Source organism: Eumetopias jubatus, unplaced genomic scaffold (assembly GCF_037043125.1).
Source record: "Eumetopias jubatus isolate StellerSeaLion01/CBP00866 unplaced genomic scaffold, mEumJub1_p1.0 scaffold_4, whole genome shotgun sequence".
Lineage (NCBI taxonomy): Eukaryota > Metazoa > Chordata > Mammalia > Carnivora > Otariidae > Eumetopias > Eumetopias jubatus.
The window spans coordinates 64,697,755-64,717,139 of NW_028274810.1; the positions used below are offsets into that span (position 1 = coordinate 64,697,755).

Here is a 19,385-nt window from a genome sequence, read left to right on the forward strand (position 1 = left end):
AATCCCCTCTTTTAACCGTTTGGTGAACAGGCCCAGCAGGCAGTTACGTGCCTCAAAGAAGCAAGACTCCTGGCTCCTAGTTGAGTGCTCTTTCCACTACAACACACTGCTTCCCCAACCAAGAGCTAGTGATTATATCAGAGTAACTGGTACATAACACCTAGATAACAGACTGTAAATCCCCCAACGTTGCTCTTACTCTCCATCAGTGAGAAGACCCTGAACAAAGAGAACATACACAATGTACACAAAGGAGATCAGGAAGAGCTATTTTAATTTTCTACTAAACATTCTTCCAAAAGCATTATTTTATCCCGTATCTTACTGAGTTATAAGAAATAACATTAGCATTAGAAAAAAAACAGGAAGAAAGATAAATCAAATGTGGATAATTAAACTAAACTTATATGGAAAAGGAAAATGAGAACAAAGGACTGAGAGCTTTACAGATAGATACTTTGAAAACTGTGCATCTCAAAGCAACCTTTATTTGTTCAATTATTTTTAACAACAGCGTTTTACGACCAATACACTGATTTTTTCAAGAAGGAAAGTCATTTTAAAAACATTTTTATTTTAAGAATAGGCCTGTGTTCAGCTGTAGATTTTTCCCCCCCAAGCTCTGATCAGGTTCATTTTGATTTGGGAAAAAAAATACCATTTTGATGGCATGAAAAGCAAAATTTAAGTCTTGTTTTAAACATCTCAGTACAGAATTTTAAAAACTATTAATGAAAAATAGATTAAGGACATTAATTCACAACAGTAATTACCACTGGCCAGTTCCTGGTATTCGGCTTCTCCCCTAGTTCTCCAGAGGAAAATTTAAGTTGAATCTTCAGCAGAATGATCTTTAAATATACTTTATAAGCAAAATGAGAGCTTTTGTTTACATAGTTTTTAGATTTTGCTGTCCCTAATTTTTTTCTGAAACTCAAGTTTTACCCTAAACCATAATTACCGCATGAACTTTGTAATGCACAGTTTTGTATGCAATTCAGCAAGCAGTAGTACACCATCGGGCCCTGTCTACCCAGAGCTTAGGAGAAACAGGACCGGTCACACCCATTTAAAAACAAATCTCACACTATTTGCCAATGTGTAGTTTCCATATAAGTTCGGACAATGAAATATATGGATATATATCTATATATCTCATCTTAATTTTCAAAGGTAGGCAAAGGGAGTTCTTCACAGCTTAGCTTTGCCTGGCTGAAGCTGAAGATTTTGTAACTTCATAGCCAGACCCATGTTGCCAGTAATTTTCAATTTGCCTTGAAAGAAGGCCTGGAAGAAGAAAGAAAATTTATTACTTGGTGTTTTTTGTTTTGTGATTGCTGATATTTCTAGATGATCCAGCCCTGAGATCATTTATTTATCCAGGTTTCTTAAACTTTCTTCAAAATATGAAAGTTGGCTTTCTGGAATAGATTTAGAACTGGATTCCTCAAAGGGAAGGCTATGTTAAAAGTTCACTTTACAAAGAGCAGTCACACGACACATCTTTCCCAAATGTCTTCACTTAGAAATTGAGTCTACCTTTATCTGCCTTCATCACCAGTGGTACATTTTCCAAATAGTAGGTAAAGTGGGTTCGTACTAGATCAATTTTGTTTAAAAATACTACATGTGGATCAAGAATATGAACTGAGGGGCACCAGGCTCAGTCGGTGGAGCATGTGACTCTTGATCTCTAAATTCCAGCCCCACACTGGGTATAGAGATTACTTAAAAATAAAATCTAAAAAAAAAAAAAGAGTATGAACTGAAATTTTCAGTAGTCTGCTAGGAAAAAAAAGCACATGCATAACACACTTAGATACTCCTGGGATTCAATACAATGTGGATGAAATGTCACCAATTTTGTTTCCTTTTTTGGTCTACATGATAAAGGATTTATCCCTAGAGAGGGAGAACAGGCAGCCTGCTGAGACTGAGGTGCTGGTGTCAATCTTTGGCTCAAGAAGAAGAATCAAACCAACCCAAAGTGCAGAGCTACAATTTGTTCCATTTAACAACTGCCTGGGATTAGATCACTTGATGTTTGCTAAATTTATCATGTAACAAAATCCCGGGAAAACTTTAGAGAAATAATAGCAAATTTGGGAACATAGCATGACTTCCCTGCTATGATCTCAGTCTTTTGACTTAATTGTTAAAATAAGGAAGAGCTAGATGAAAAAAGTTTCTGGTAGTCTCAGCTCTTTAAGCAAGTATATTACGAAGTTAGGAACTCTTCTGCCTTATCCATGGGAATGCACAGAACTCCGCTTTTTCTACACCTTCTGGTAAGGGTGACTAATTCCTTTTTTTTCCCCCCCTCTTCTGTCTGGACAAACTAAATATTTCCTTTCTATATGGCACACAGCCTTCTGTCTGATGACTTAAAGGTCAGGTGTCTCAGAACACAATATATTTAACATATGTCCTTAAAAAATATGGACCAGCAGTACCTAAAAGAGAAATTCACCAACTTTCCTTTTTTAAAAAATTAAAAGAGAAAATGACTTTTTATTTACTAATTATTATAGAGAAAACATGAGTCTTCACCCTTTAGGGAATGCAAACATAAGGATCAGTTTAATCTGGCCCCTAGGGGTTCTTCGTGTGTGCTTTACAGTGGAGAGAACACTGCTTTGTTTCAACTGTAGCCAAACATTGAAATTATAATTTCCAACGCATTTAATGGTTTCTAGTCAAATCCTCTAAGCATAAGGGAAGACCATTAGCATATTAACAGAAATATCTGCCATTTGTATCTTTAATTCCTTTGGGTGCTAACAGGTGTTCAAGAAGCTGATCCTTTGCTCCCCCAAATGGGCGGTAAACAGATAAACTGAGAACGAGGGCAGCTGATGTGTGAAGTCTGATCACCCTGCCAAGGAAGTGCATGAACTGCACAGTGGAACGAGGAGCAGTGGGTGGGAAGGAGGAAGACAGCCAGCTCCTATACTGGTGGCCTCTGTTTTGTCCAGATTTTTGGAGCAGGCTCTGTGGGTGGAGATGTCCATGCCAATGCTGTATATTAAGCTGAAACATCACAGATGCAAGTCTCTCACTTGTCAGAGCATCAACTGAAATAGGCTTAGCTGCTTAGAGAAAGCATTTTAGAAAGGAATACTAGTGTGCACCAGATTTAGTTGTTTTAGCCAGTCTTTTGGATTACCAGGGGGCTGTAGGAATGAGACCTAAAACAGATCAGGCTGAGGCAACAGAAAAATAAGTTCACAATGCAAAGCAGCATCTCAGTTTCTTTTTGTTTTTTCTCTGGCTAATGAAAGCTCAGTGTATCAAGTCTGTTCTAATGAGTAGAAGAAGACCCTCGATGATTTGGGGACCAGGAAAACCCATACAAGACATCAATACACTTCAGACAAATACAATTTAATCCAGCAATTGTTTAGTGAAAACTTAAAAATGTCAGACACCGTGCTAAGTTTTGGAGACATGAGGGCAAATAAGATATGGTTTGTTCCTTTGCGACACTCACAATCTAATGGAAAGGAAATAGGTGCATGATAACTAATATAATGTGACAAGTGCTAAGCTTGCTTCCAGGAGATGGCCCAGAAAAGGGACTGGCTACAGTTCCCTGGCAACTTGTAAGGAGGTCTTTGGGAGTAACATCTGAGCTAATTTTGAAAGGAAAGGAGTTTGTCAGGGAAGGCAGTTCAGACAAAAAGAGCATGGGCAAAGACAGGATATGTAAAAGGTCATGCCTTTGTTCACATGGCTCCCTCCCCCTAGATGGCTCCTGCTCTCCATCCGCACACTGCTAACTTCTGGTCATTCTTAGGACTCAGCTTAAGTGTCGCTTCCTCTGTGCGACTTTCTGTGATGACCAGGAAGACATGGCGCCCCCCACCGCCGTCCACAACCAAGGCATGGCACCCTGGATATTCGGATACACTTACTCCTTTACAGATTTGTCCCATACCAAATTGTGAATGCCCTGTGCAGAACTCTTGCTTATTCATCTGGATATTTCCGGCACACGGGACAGTGCCTGGCACATTGCCTGCACCACAAATGTTTGTCATTTGTTAAGCGAACATTTTAGGGAACACTGAGTTTTGTGGGTTTGACCACTTTGCACTTTATGATATGGGGCTGAGGCAGGAGATGAAACGGAATGGACTAAAAGACCCACCTACTAGGAGGAAATATGCTCCATCGTACTTACCGACTGAGGATTCATTTTACCAGTCATTAATGCCAGTAAGTCCGAGTCAGCCATTGTGATTGTGCAGTCAGCCTTCTTATCTAAAACAGAGATAGGTAGGGAAAGAAAGGAGAAAAGGGGAGTACTCAGTTTTGTGTATACACTCTAGTCAAAAGCCACTGACTTTAACAAATCACCTCCAATACTGGAGCAGTGTGGGGGAAAAGGGTACTCATGTACTCTTCTATGGCAGCCTGGTAAAATGTGGCATAAATTATAAACAACCTTAATATTTAACAAGAGGGAATCGATTAAATTAATTATTGGGGCACCTGGCTGGAACTGTCGGTTAAGTGTCCGACTCCTGGTTTCAGCTCAGGTTGTGATGTTGTGATCTCAGGGTCGTGAGATTCAGCCCTGTGTTGGGCTCCACACTCAGTGTGGAGTCTGCTTGAGAGTCTCTCTCCCTCTGCCTCTGCCCCTCCCACTTGTGCTCTCTCTAAATAAATAAATCTTTAAAAGAAATTATCATATTCATATAATGGGACACGATGCAATCATTAGATGATGTGGATCTACATTTATTGACCTGAAAAAATGTTCACGTTCTACTGTATCATGCATGATACCATTACACAAGCCAGTTACAAAACAAACTATGAGCATGGTCCCATTTTTGCTTAAAAACAGATATTCAGTTATATATGTATAGGAAAAAACATTTATAAACGTAGACACCACTATATTAATAGTTACTGCGGCCCCCAGACTCTAAGGTGACCCCTGTGATGCCTGCCTCCTATGTTCATGCCTTTGGATCTGCTCTTGAGTGTGGAAAGGACCTGTGACTTGCTTCTAGCCAAAAGAATGTGGCAAAGGAGATGTCATGCTTGTGGTTCCGTTGTGTTATATAAGACTCTGTCTTGCTAGCAGACTCACTCTCTCTCCTGCTGGCCTGGAATAAGCTAGTAGCTATGCTGTAAAGTGCATATGCAAAGGGCCATGTGGTGGGGTGCTGGTCTTTAGGAGCTGAGGGCAGACTCTGGCCTATGGCCAGTAAAAAAAACAAAGTAATCATTCTCTATAGCTGCAAGGAAATGAATTCCACCAGCAACCTAAGTAAACCTGGACACACACCCTTCCACAGTCAAGCCTCCAGATGAGAACCCAGCCCTAGCCAATGCCTTTACTGCAGGCTGTAAAACCCTATGCAGAGGGCCCAGCTAAGCTCTCCTCAGCCAACTTACCCATGGGAACTGTGAGGTAATAGATGTGTGTGTTGTTTCAAGCCACTAAGTTTGTGGTAATTTGATATATAGAAATAAAGAGTACAGTTATGTATATCAGGGGTTATCAAACTTTTCGTGTAAAAGATCAGACACCAAGTATTTTGGCCTCTGCCAAAAGCTACTAGGTCTCTATCACAACTACGCAACTCTGCCTCTGTAGTACAAAAGCCGCCATTGATAATACATAAACAAGTGAGTGTGGCTGTGTGCCAAGATTTTCAAAACGGGTAGTAGACAGGGGTGATGGACACTGGGGAGGGTATGTGTTGTGGTGAGCGCTGTGTATTATGTAAGAGATGAATCACAGACTTGTACCCCTGAAACAATACATTATATGTTAATAATAATAAAAAAAATCACCAAAAAACAGGTAGTAGACAGAGGAGAGGATATTAGCAATTCATATGTCTGACAACAAACTTGTATCCAGAATATATAAAAAAATTCCTATCACTCAATTAGAAAAGGTTAGATAATCCAAAACAAAAACAGGCAAATAATACACACTGTACAAAAGATCTACAAATGGCCAGAAAAGCATATGAAACTGTGTTCAGCTTCATTACTCACCAGGGAAATGCAAGTTAAAAGCATGAATGAGATACTACTATATACCCACTAGAATGAACGGCCAAAAAGGGAAAAAAAGACAATACCCAGTGCTGATTAGGATGCGGAGCAACCGAAAGGTCAGTATAATGCTGGAGGGACAGTAAAATGGTACAGCCACTTTAAAAATGAGTCCAGAAGTTTCTTAGAAGGCTAAACATACATATGCCATATGACTTAGCAATCCCATTTTTAGGTGTTTACCCAAAAGAAATGAAAACATATGTCCACACAAAAAACTGTATGTGAATGTTCATAGCGGTTTTATTAAAATGGCCAAAAGCTGGGAAAAAACCAAATGTGCATCAACTGGTGAATGGATAAACTACTCAGCCACAAAAAAGAAACACCCCCCGCCCCAGCCTCGCAACGCCTCCACCTTCCACAAGGACTCAGTTCAAATGCACTCTACATAGCAGCTCATTCTATACATGAAGAGCAGTCAAAGCAAGATGACTTTTGTGTTTTTTTTTCATTTTAATGATTCTCTGATGTATTAAAAAATTTTTAATCGGAAGTAGTGGATTCCTAAAGGATTCCAAAGTTACATATAATTCTTCTGTTTTTGTTTTGTTGTTTTTTCCTTCATTTCAGCTTTGGGTGGGAGGGAGGGGCAGGTGACACCAAGGATATTTTTTTATTGTTGGAATTTTTTCTGATGACCAGCTGAAGATCTGTACTGAGATACAACTTGTGTGCCTTTTTCATTTTTAAAGCCTGTTTCTTGAATTTAAGCAGAGTGATAGTGTTCAAAGAGCCAGCTCAGTCTGTAATATGTTTGAAAAGATATATCTGCATTTTGAGGTCCCTTTCAAATGCCATTTGCTAGACCTCTCAAGTGTTTTTTTTTTTTTTTTTTTAAGATTTTATTTATTTGTCAGAGACAGAGAGAGAGCATGCTCAAGCAGGAGGAAGGGCAAACAAAGGAGAAGCAGGCTCCTCACTGAGCAAGGAGCCCTATGTGGGACTCGATCCCAGGACCCTGGGATCATGACCTGAGCTGAAGGCAGACGCCCAACTGACTGAGCCACCCAGGCGTCCCTCTCTCAAGCATTTTAATTTCTACATTCAAGTGCTTCACAAAGTCCAAGATGCTAGATGCTGTATTGCATTGGAGGAGGGAAGGGAACAGAATTTGTGTATTTCTTTGATTTAGAAATAAGGCATCTTGAGGCGCCTGGGTGGCTTAGTCATTAAGCGTCTGCCTTCGGCTCAGGTCATGATCCCAGCATCCTGGGATCAAGCCCCGCATCAGGCTCCCTGCTCAGCGGGAAGCCTGCTCCTCCCTCTCCCACTCCCCCTGCTTGTGTTCCCTCTCTCACTGTGTCTCTCTGTCAAATAAATAAATAAAATCTTTAAAAAAAAAAAAGGCATCTGGGAGATGCCATTATTTTCTGTGTTTAATTGCATTTTTGTCTTTTGGTTGAAATATGAAATTCAACTGTCCCAATATAAAACAGCAATTATTTGACCTTTGGAAAAAAATTTAAAAAGGAACAAACTACTGATGTTACATGCAACAATATGAATGAATCTTGGTGAAAGAAGCAGGCTCAAAAAACTATATTGGGCACCTGGCTGGCTCAGTCAGTAGAGTGTGCAACTCTTGATCTCGGGTTTTAAGTTCAAGTCCCACATTGGGTGTAGAGATTACTTAAAAATAAAAACTTAAAACAAAACAAAACTACATACTGTATGATTCCATTTATATGACATTCTGGAAAAGGTAAAGCTAAAGGGACAGAAATCAGAGTAGAGGTTGCAGGGTGTGAGGATAGGAAAAGGGGACTGACTACAAAAGGACATGAGAACACTTTTTAGGATGATGGAAAAATTTTATCTCTTGATTTTTGGTGATGGTTACACAACTATATGCATTTGCCTAAATTCACAGAATTATACATCTAAAAAGGGAAGACTATTTTATTAAATTATACCTCATTGAAGCCAACTTAAAAAAAAAACTAACAGTACCAAGTACTATCAAAAATGTGGAGCAAATGAAACTCTCATGTAATGTGCAAGATAATGTAAAATAGTATACCCACGTCAAAAACTATTTGGCTATACCGTACCTTATGACCTAATATTTCTGCTGGTTATACGCTAAATAGAAATGAGCACACACATCCACTATGAGACCCATATGAGAATGTTCATAACAGCTTTATTCATAGGCCCCACAATGGAAACACTGAAAAGATATATCAACCATGGAATTAGTAAATTCTGGGGCATTCACATAGCAAAAACAAACTACTGTTACATACAACAATATTAAAGAATCTTATGATGCTGAGCAAAAAAACCCCCAAACCTAAAAAAGTAAATATTGTATGAGTCCATGTAAATGAATTTCCAAAATAAATGAAATCAATCTATGGTGATAGAATTTGGAAGAGTGGTTTCTTGTGAGATAGAATGGTGATAGCAGGGGGCATGAGAGAGGCTTCTAGCATGCTGGCAACATTTTGCAGCTTGATCTGGGAGATATATTCATCTGTAAACATTTATCAAGCTGTACACTTCAAATTTATGCCTTTTATTATAAGCTAGACTTCAATACAAATTTTACACAAAACAAATAAACAGTTTGTCAACCCCTAACATAGATGGTGGGATTATAGGAGAGTAATTTTTCCATTTTGTTTCTCTATCTTTTCTAATGTTCTTTACACTTAAGTAAATTTTACTTATACTACAAAAATTTTAAAGTATTAATTTTTTAAAGTTTAATTAATTATTTATTCTTAGAGAGAGAGAGTGCAAGCACGTGGGGCAAGGGGAGGAGCAGAGGGAGAGGGACAGACGGCATCTTAAGCAGGCTCCACCCCCAGCAAGGAGCCCATCTCGGGGCTCAGTCTCACAACCCTAAGACCATGACCTGAGCCGAAATCAAGAGTCGGACACTTAACAGACTGAGCCACCCAGGTGTCCCTAAAAATATTAATTTTAATATCAAAGTATAACGAATAAAAAGACTGTACAACAAAGACTCTAATATCTCATTGCTAAACCAGCCATGTCTACCTTGGACAAATAAGACGTTTCAAGTGCAAAAGGAAAAATTCAAGAAAAAAATCTGTCGGCAATCAGTGTCTTAGACAATTAATATAACCATAGTCCTCTAATAGTTGGCTCCTCCTCAAATTAAATTTGGCCTCTCCCTGAAACCAAGTAGCTTTCTAGCTTACTATTCTGTTTTATTTTTCTTTATTGCACTTATGTGAAACTACCTTACTTATCTGTATATGTGTTTTCTGTATTTGTCCACTAGAATAAACACTTCACAGGGACAGGGCCCTTGTCAGTTTTGTTTACTACTATATGCCCGGGTCCTTGAAGAGTGCCTGACACATAAAGGGCAATCAATAAATACTTGCTGAATAAGCAGATTATGTAGAGTTCAAAAGATTATCAAGTCATGGCCTAACAGCTAATCAGATAATCCGTGCCTTAATAAGAAATTAGGGGTTGCTATGGTCTGAATGTTTGTGTCCCCCGCAAAGGGCCCTATGTGATGGTATTAGTAGATGGGGAGGTCAGGACCATGGACCCTAATGAATGGGTTTAGTGTCTTATAAAAAAGTCTCCAAAAAGACTCCTAGCCCCTTCTACCATATGAGTCCACAGCAAGAAGGCACTGGCTATACACCAGCAAGAGGGCCCTCACCAAAAGTGACCCAGCTGGCACCTTGATCTCGGACTCCCAGGTTCCAGAACTGTGAGAAATAACTTTCTGTTGTTTATAAGCTATTCAGTCTGTGGTATTTTGTTACAGCAGCCCAAAGAGACTAAGATAGTAGTTAAGTTATTAAAGCACAGCATGCCCGTATTATTAAATAGTTAAAACAAGATTGAAAGCTAAAAGGTTTTATTGTATGTCTTAGAACTCAGGGATAGACCCTAAAAAGACTGAGATTCAATGGCTATTCCATCTTAGCTTCTAACAAAATTTTCTTATTACTGGGGGAAAAAAAATGTGTGAAGCTTTGAAAATGAAGGGATGTATAGTCTAAAAAATTCAGTTCCCATGTAGATTTATATTATCAAAGAGCAGGGAGAAAAAAAACTAGTAAATTGAGATCTCTGGACTTGATTTATAGTTGGACTTGATCCTAATATTTCAAGAAAGAACTCTTTAGTCATTGAAAACTGAGTTTAGGGGAGCCTGGGTGGCTCGGTCAGTTAAGTGTTCAACTCTTGATTTCGGCTCAAGTCATGATTTCAGGACTGTAACATCAAGCCTCATGTCCTCAAGCCTCACATCCATGCCCAGCACGGAGCCTGCTTAGGATTCTCTCTCTCTCCCTCTCCCTCTGCTTTCCCCCAACCTTAAAAAAAAAAAAAAAAAAAGTGAGTTTAGGAAGTGAAGTCTGCTGCTGCTGTAATTATCAGCATTTATTGCTCTCATGCTGAGCACTTCACATCCATGGCCTCATCTGATCTTTATAACAACCCTATGAGGATTAGAGAGATCAAACAACTTGCTCACAATCACACAGCTAAAGAGGTTGAGCTAGATCTGAAAGCAGATTCTTGCTGCTAAAGCCCATTATTCCCAAGCTCTATGGCTTCCAATTGTTACAGGAAGGATACAAACATTGAACAGCTCAGTTTGTTGTTGTGTTAAGTAGGCTCCATGCCCAAAGTGGGGCTTGAACTCACAACCCTGAGATCAAGGCCTGAGCTGAAATCAAGAGTGGGATGCTTAACCAACTGAGCCACCCACGTGCCCCAACAACTCAGTTTTAATTGGGCCTTCACCAGTTCATCAGTATCTGATGAATCTAGATGCTTTCTCAGTTCCCCAAGCCCTTTTGCAGAGTCTCAGACAAGTCTCTCGTGTTCAAGCAAAATTAATGTTTAATATGTGTACTGGGGAGGAGGCAATGATTTACTGCACTCTTACTAAATGCTGAAGTGCTTGACAGATCTCATTTAATCCCCACAACAGCTCCATTGATAGAAATTATTCTCACTATTTTCTAGATGAGACAAGTGGACTCAGGGAAGGTATACACCTAGTAAGTGACAGGGCTGTGGTCTGAGCCCAGTTTGGGTGTCTCCAAAGGCTATGCTCTTTCTACTGTCCCTTGGGGATACGAGCCGCTGAGGCCTTCTATGTCATGTTGCCCACAAAGGGCAGGGTTGAGAACTCAAGTCGATGCTAAGAAGGCAGAATAAAAGGAATGAAAGATAATGCGTTAATCACAGTTGGCTTCCTAGAGATATGCTATATGAGCTGTTTTAAAGGAGAGGAGGGAGGGGCAGAATTCATAGACAAAGACACCTAGGCAGGAGGAAAAGATTGTGGAAGATGCAGAAAATCTAAAAGTCCTTAATATAACCATCTGTATAATCATTACCAAACTCTTAGAATATAAGCAAATGAAATTCTTTTTAGGAAAGCTTACTTCATCAACAGTAAGTAAACCTCTCAACACTGTGTATATGACCAAAGAACTAGCAATTCTCTTTAAGATGCTAGTTCAAACTAGGACAGGTTATTAATGCTTTAACACAGCTGATCTCTAACAAATGGGCATTTGTTGGCTGATGTAAAAGGATCTGGCAATTTCCAGTGGTGGCTTTTACTGGGTAAGTCCACATTTCAACGCCACTCCTAGCTGCCAACAGGTGTCAGTTTCAGCAGAAATCACCTTGCTCCAGGGTAAATTCCCTTCAGGTCTAGTATGGGGCACCTAATATGGGGAGAGCTCACGGCCAGAATATATACACAGGGAGTAAGGTTTTTTGAAACTATTTAATAGCTTTCCATAAGCATATTATCTTTCATGACAAACAATAATAACAAAAAAACAGGAGAAATTTTTTTTTACTATCACCTTATCATCTGCCTGCGCACATCAGAATCTAATTCTAAAATAACTATTTTCCCAAAGTTCTTATTTTTAAAAGCTTAAATCTAGATGAAGCATTCAGTTTTTTTTCCTACACCACATCAGAGTGGCAGCTCATAAAAATGCAAATTCATAGTTATTTTTCTGCCTACTGATTTTGAGGGGAAAAAAGTGACTATATGTAATTCGGGAACTCTCCACCACATTACCATGCTGCCCACACAAGATGCCCTTACTACTACTGCCTCTTCCTTCATGAATCTCTAGTTGATCCTTGTTCAACAACGCCACTCTTAACATTTTCTCCTGTCTCCAAGCTCTAAACTCTATTCCAAAAGCTCTGCCAACTTCCTTTCTACCTCAAAATGCCCCTGAATATTTATCTACCCTCTCAGAGAAAGAAGTATCGTCCCTCCTTCCCCCTGTGCTCCTGACATCATCCACTCCTCCAGGACCTCCCTCAATAATGTATCGGTAACAAAACTCTCCCATCTTTGATAGACTTCCTTCTCCTACATAGCTTCCAGGTCCCATCAACTTCACCCCAAATACCCTGGTAACTACGATGTAACAACATCTTCTTTTTCTCACTGCCAACACTCAGGTTATCCTTTTTGCTCACTTAGTGGCAATATCCATCCTCCCAATTGCTCTCTCTGTGCCTGATTTCTCCCTTTCCAATTCATCAGATCTAATGCACCAGCTTCATCCTCTTAAAACACAGTCCTGACTTTCACTTTTCTACCTACAAAGCTTTAACTGGATTGATTATATATCAAATCACTTTCAAAGTTCATAGCATGGTATTTTAAGCTTTCCAAAAAGGTGGTCCCCATACATCATATTTTTTAATTGCACCAGGCTCTCTCCAACAAGATAAATGAAACATAAAATACAACATACAAAATGTAACCTGGTGAATACTTACTAAGCACCATTCATTTATTTTGCTGTTCATTTTTAAATTATTTATTTTACTGAAGGCCTACCATGTATCTGGTACTATTGTAGGCAATGGGGATGCAGCAGGGAACCTAACAGGCAAAAAGCTCTGTCTTCGTGCACTTTACAATTCAAGTGGGGGAGACAGACAATAAGGAAATAAGTAAAATATTATAGAGTATATCAGATGGCAGTAAGTGCTATAAAGAAAAATAAGACAGCAAAGGACAATAGGGAATGGTTAACAGGGCTGTGATTTAAAAGCATTAAGGCTGGGGCGCCTGGGTGGCTCAATCAGTTAAGCGTCTGCCTTTGGCTCAAGTCATGATCCCAGGGTCCTGGGATCGAGTCCCACATTGGGCTCCCTGCTCAGCGGGAAGCCTGCTTCTCCCTCTCCCTCTGCTGCTCCCCCTGCTTGTACTCTGTCAAATAAATAAATAAAATATTTTTTAATAAATAAATAAAATAAAAGCATTATGGTTAAGGAAGGGCTCACTGAGAAGGTGACATCTGGGCAAATATTCAAAGGAAATGAGGGAAAAAGCCATGAGGATATTAAGGGAAGACAATTCCAGGCAGAGGGAATATAGTAGAAAGCCCCTAAACTGGGAACACCCTATGTTTCAGCAATGGCAAGGAGAACAGTGTGACTAAAGCAAAGTAAGGGCAAGTGTAGTAAAACAGAGAAAAGTGGGGCCAGATCATGTAAGGCCAGTATAAGAACTCTGGCTTTTACTGAGTGAGCTAAAAGCATTTGGATGGCTTTGAGCAGAGAAGAATCACAATCTGACTTAAGTTTCAAAATGATCACTCCCAAATAAATAAATAAAATGATCACTCCAGCTGGTGCATGAAGAAGAACTGCAGGGGGCAAGGTTAGAAACAGGGAGAACAGGCAAAAAAAATGATGGAGGCTTAGACCAAGGTGGTAGTAGAAGAGGGAAACAGAATTTGCTGATGGATTAGACTGTAGTGTGAGAAAAAAAGGAGCCAATGAGGACCTCAAGGATTTTGGACCAAGGATCTGGTAGGACAGAGAACCAATTTCTGGAGATGGGGAAGATGATGGGAGGAATACATCATTAAAGGGGAGTAGGAGCAAATCAGGAGTTTATACATGTTAGCTTCGGGATACCTATCAAGTATCCAAGTAAACTTGTCAATTAAGCAGTTGGATATACACCTTGGAGTTCAGTGGCTGGGTCCATGCTGAAGATATCTGGGAGTCATCAGTGTAGGGATGGCTTTAAAAGCATGAAACTAGAGGGGATCCCTAGGGAGTGAATGGAGATAGAACCGAGGCTTGGAGCATGCCAACATTAAGAAATCTGGAGATGAGAAAACAGAAAGAGAGGCCAGGAAGGAACATCCAGTGGGTAAGAGGAAAGCCTAGAAGTATAATATCATGAAGGCTGAGAATGAACCACTGAATTTAGCAACATGGTGGTCACTGGTGACCTTGACAAAATAGTTTTGGAACAGTGATGCAGATAAAAGCTGACTGGAGTGGGTTCAAGAAAGACTGGGATGAGAGGAAGTGGAGACAGTGAGTATAGACAGGACTTTCAAGGCAGTGTAACCATATGCTGGAGCATGTGCTTTACAGGATACTTAAGAGAGATAATTCTCTTAATCCTTGCATCAACCCTATGAAATAAGTACCATTTATTATTCCCATCTACAGATCAGAAAACTGAGGCTCAGAGAAGTTAAATAATTTGTTCAAAGCCAGAATCTGTGAATGGCCAGGACCCCAACCCAAGTTTGTCTAATTCTAAAGCCTAAAACTGGCAACTCTGTGATAGAGCCTCCCAATCTTTGGGAGGAGGCAGCCGTGACCTATTCCTATTCCCAAGGATTCACTAGTTCTTTTAACAGGGTCCTATACCTCTGAAGCCAGACCTTTTGGAAAACACCAAAGCAGATCCACATTTCGCCTTGTGTATTTGTCAGTGCTCCTGTAAACGAAGTCATCACTGCACTGACCTGAGTTAGGAAGCACTGATCCTTTGCCATTCTTCACATCCACCACCCAGGTGGCTTCTTTACCCTCCGGGCCGTCCTTCACCTTAAAGGCAAAAATACCACCGATTTTCTTCACAAACTGTTCCCCTTCCTGGAAAGGAAAAACAAAACAAAACAACAAAACGCTGGGAGTTATATTATATTTGTTTCTCTGGCTTTTTCTCTAAATTGAATGTTTAAATAGATACATGATGTGAGCAGCTGGGCCAGCCACAGTCCCCAAGCTCCCTCAGGATCTTTTACCCAGAAAAATCTGAAAGGCAACAGGCAACAACTCCCTCATCTGCCAAATCTTTTGTTAAAAATGGCTTTCCGGATACAACTGGTGGAAGGAAAGGGAGAATAGGGGTTGCACAGCAGTACGTTCTACTGAAGTAGCTTTCCTTTATCTCAATAATTTCTGAAAGATTCACTCTGGCCTATCTAAATGTAGGAACCCCCCATTCCCTCTTTTTTTGCAAGTAAATTTCTTTGCATGTGTTTCTGGTTTCTCACAATCATAACTTAAAGATAAGGGGTTCTGAGAGCAAGTCTTTTATTCCGGGGGCAGGGGCATGAAGGGAGGCGACAACGTATTTTCTGGATTAGTATAAAGAATTATACAAGTAATATACCAACCACCAACTGCTTTCGAATCTTGAAGGAATGAAACTGAAAAAATAACCTCAGACCCCTATCTCTGTAGGTTGGTTTCCTTCCTCCTTCCTTCTTCCCTTCATTCCTACTTCTTTCATCATTCCTTACAGAAATACTTGTTGATCACAACAATGATTGGCACCGGACCTTGTTCTAGGTACTGAGAATACAGAAGTAGGAGTTAGAAGGTAAATAATCACTACAATCACTATGACAGCACAGGGGACTAACTAAGCTAAGGCCACTGGCAGGGTGAAAAATGAAAGGGTGACAACAAGCTCACATACCTTTCTTAAAAAAGAAACCAAAAACATGGTAATTCTACTGCAATTACTTTTCTTTAAAGAAACACATTTTTGGGGTGCCTGGGTGGCTCAGTCAGTTAAGCATCTGAATCTTGATTTTGGCTCAGGTCATGATCTCAGGAGATGGAGCCCCATGTCGGGCTCCGTGCTGGTGGAACCTGCTTAAGATTCTCTCTCTCCCTCTCCCACTCCCTCTGCCTCTGCCCCTCCCCTTGTGCCCTCTCTCTGAAATAAATAAATAAATCTTAAAAAAAAAGAAAGAAACATTTTCTGTGGAAAAAAACTGAAAAAAAATTTTTTTTAAAGATTTTATTTATTTATTTGACAAAGAGAGCGAGAAAGCACAAACAGGGGGAATAGCAGAGGGAGAGGGAGAAGCGGGCTCCCTGCAGAGCAGGGAGCCAGATGCGGGGCTCGATCCCAGGACCCTGGGACCATGACCTGAGCCGAAGGCAGACGCTTAACTATCTGAGCCACCCAGGCACCCCCAAAAATTGAAAATGTTGATAAGCAAAAAGAAAATATAAATCACTCATAATTTTACTACTCAGAGAAAATAATATTTTGATTTAAATCCCCTTCATCTTTTTTCTCTCCATATGTTTTCATAATGGGATCATATTTTATATATATTGTTTTGTAATCCACTTTTCTGTTTCATATCATTATCGTCATTTCTGTGTCATTAAATATTCTTCAACATAATTTTAAATGACCACATACAGTCTTTATTTGTTAAAATGTACTATACTTCATCTAACCAATACTCTTCCTTGATATTTAGATTAATTCTTACTTCTGGCACTTGTTAACAATGCTGTGAATATTGTTATATTATAAAAATATAAATATTTTTACATAGCCTTGTTTATTGAAGCTTAAATTCCTGCCATGTACTTCATAACCCAGAGCAAGTTACTAAACCTCTCTGAATTTCAGTTTTCTTCTTATCTGTGAAATGGAGATGCCAGTAGCTACCATCATAGAGTTGTATGGTATTTAAAGACCCACAAATCAGAGTAACTGCTCAATACATGTTAGCATTTTGTTGTTGTTGTTGTTATTTTACTCTATGATCTGTGTGCTATTCCTGTGCCAATATTAGTTTTATAATGTACTTTATACTTCGGTACAATAAATCCCCATTATAATTCCTCTCTTCCAAATATTGCTGGACTTGTTTTGGACATTTTCCCCCTCTACATGTACATTATAATAATTTAGTTAGTTCTTCTCCCCACCAAAATGCTTTGGATTTACATGGGGTTACATAAAATCTGTTAGATCAGTTTGGGGGAGAATACTTTACAATATTAAATCCTCCCATCCATGAATATGGTATATCTTCAAGTTTTCTCTGATGTCCACTGGCAGTATTTTGTCAATTTTTTCCCACATAGGCTCTTGTACATTTCTTACCAAGTTCATTCTTAGGTGTTTTATATTTTATACTGCTCTTAATATTTTTATTGCATTTCATGGGTTATTGCAAATATATAAAAAACATATTAATCTTTGAATGTTTATTTTGGAACTGGCTACCTCTTATAATTTCTAATAGTTTTTATTTCCCACCTTCTTAATTTCAGCCTTACATTCCTGCAATAATTTAGATACAAGATTCTTCCTTTTGGTATCATAATATTCATTCTTTTACTTTTTTAACTTATTTAAATTCAGTTAGTTAACATATCATTAGTTAACAATTACTTTAATTAGTTAACATATCATTAATTTCAGACGTAGAGTTGTTATTCATCCACTGCATGTAACACCCAGTGCTCATTACATCACATGCCCTCCTTAATGCCCATCACCCAGTTACCTCATCCCCCAACCACCTCCCTTCCAGCAACCCTCAGTTTGTTTCCTAGAGTTTCTTAGGGTTTGTCTAATACTCATTCTTTTAAAAAAGATTTAAGTGTTTGATATGTTTAGGCACTGTGGTATAAGTACCTGAAATACTCAAATAATTATTATCCCTGAGGAACTTGCATAGACTGATATCAGATACTAACTTCTGTTTCTATGTAAGCAGAGAGGCTGGCCTAAGTTCTTTCTTTTTGTTGTGTTTTGTTTGTTTTAAAGTATACAATTCAGTGGTATTTTAGTATATTCAAAGCGGTACAACCAACACCACTATCTAATTTTAGAATGTTCTTATCACCCCAAAAAGAAACCCAAAGCCACTGGTAGTCATCCCCCTTCTCCTCTCCTGCTAGTAGCCTCTGGTAACCACCAATCTGCTTTTGATCTCTGTGGATTTGCTTATTCTGGACATATCATATAAATGGAATCACACAATACAAGGTCTTTTGTGACTTTCACTTAGCAAAATGTTCTTCAGATTCATCCAATCCATGCTGAAGTATGTATCAGTAATTCATTCCTTTTTTATGACAAAATAACATTCCATTGTATGGATGCGGCACATTTCATTTAGTCATTCATCAGCTGCTGGTTGCTTGCCCTTTTTAGCTATTATGAATAATACTCCACGGACACTTGTATACAAGTTTTTTATATGAACACAGGCTCTAATTTTTCTTAAGTATATATTTAGAAGTGAAATTTCTGGGTCATAAAGTGATGCCTAACTTTATGACAAACTACCAAACTGTTTTCTAAAGTAGCCACACTATGTTACGATCCTACCAGCAATGAATGAAGGTTCCAATTTTTCCACACCCCACAGACTTTTGTCTTTTTATTTTTTTTTAAGTTTATTTAACTTTTTTTAGTAACCTCTACACCCAGTGTGGGGCTCAAACTCATGACCCTGAGATCAAGAGTTACATGCTCTTCTGACTGAACCAGCCAGGCACAGGCTTTTTTGTCTTTCTAATGTTAATGAGTATGTCAATCTTTTTCTTATACTAGGTAACACACCTGAACCTATTCAGAAATAATCATGTGTCTTAGACTCCAAAGAAGCTATTCTAAAAATATTTAGTCTAGGCCTACTTATCTCAACAATCACGGGAGCATTTCTTACATGTGGGTGTTCTGGAATTAACTATCAATACTTCCTAGTTAAACCAAGAAACCAACATTTCTTGTCAGATTTTTACAGAGAAATTCTCTTATTCTGGCTTCCCTTAAAATATCTCACTCAAATTATTCTAAGTTAGCTTTGAAATTAATTATTAATGACAACAATACTCTTTTTAGGGCTATAAAGTTTTCAAATCCTTTTATATACATTATTTCTTTAATCTCCATAAAACCTTGTAAGTAGTTGGACAGGTATTATTATTAGCTCATTGAGCAGAAAAAACAACTGAGGCTCATAAAGGTTAAGAACCCTTCGGACTAGAGGGGAGGGGGGTAGGGGGATGGGTTAGCCTGGTGATGGGTATTAAAGAGGGCACATTCTGCATGGAGCACTGGGTGTTATGAACAAACAATGAATCATGGAACACTACATCAAAAACTAATGATGTAATGTGTGGTGATTAACTTAACAATAAAAAATTATTAAAAAAAAAAAGAACCCTTCGGACTATTTTCTATCCTGCTGCCAAGTAACCCATCTAACACTAACATAAGCCAT

General features: G+C 38.9%; 1 protein-coding gene across 1 annotated transcript in view; it reads right to left on the reverse strand.

The window, feature by feature from the left end:
- Positions 1–468: 468 nt before the first annotated feature.
- SCP2 (sterol carrier protein 2) overlaps positions 469–19,385 on the reverse strand; it is a 98,177-nt gene continuing 79,260 nt past the window's right edge. Inside the window, exons 14-16 of the mRNA XM_028106904.2 lie at positions 14,853–14,982; positions 4,184–4,263; positions 469–1,287 (exon numbers count right to left, since the gene is read on the reverse strand). Coding sequence (XP_027962705.1) covers positions 1,192–1,287; positions 4,184–4,263; positions 14,853–14,982 — 306 coding nt within the window. The 3' untranslated portion in view covers positions 469–1,191. The remainder of the gene's footprint in view (positions 1,288–4,183; positions 4,264–14,852; positions 14,983–19,385) is intronic.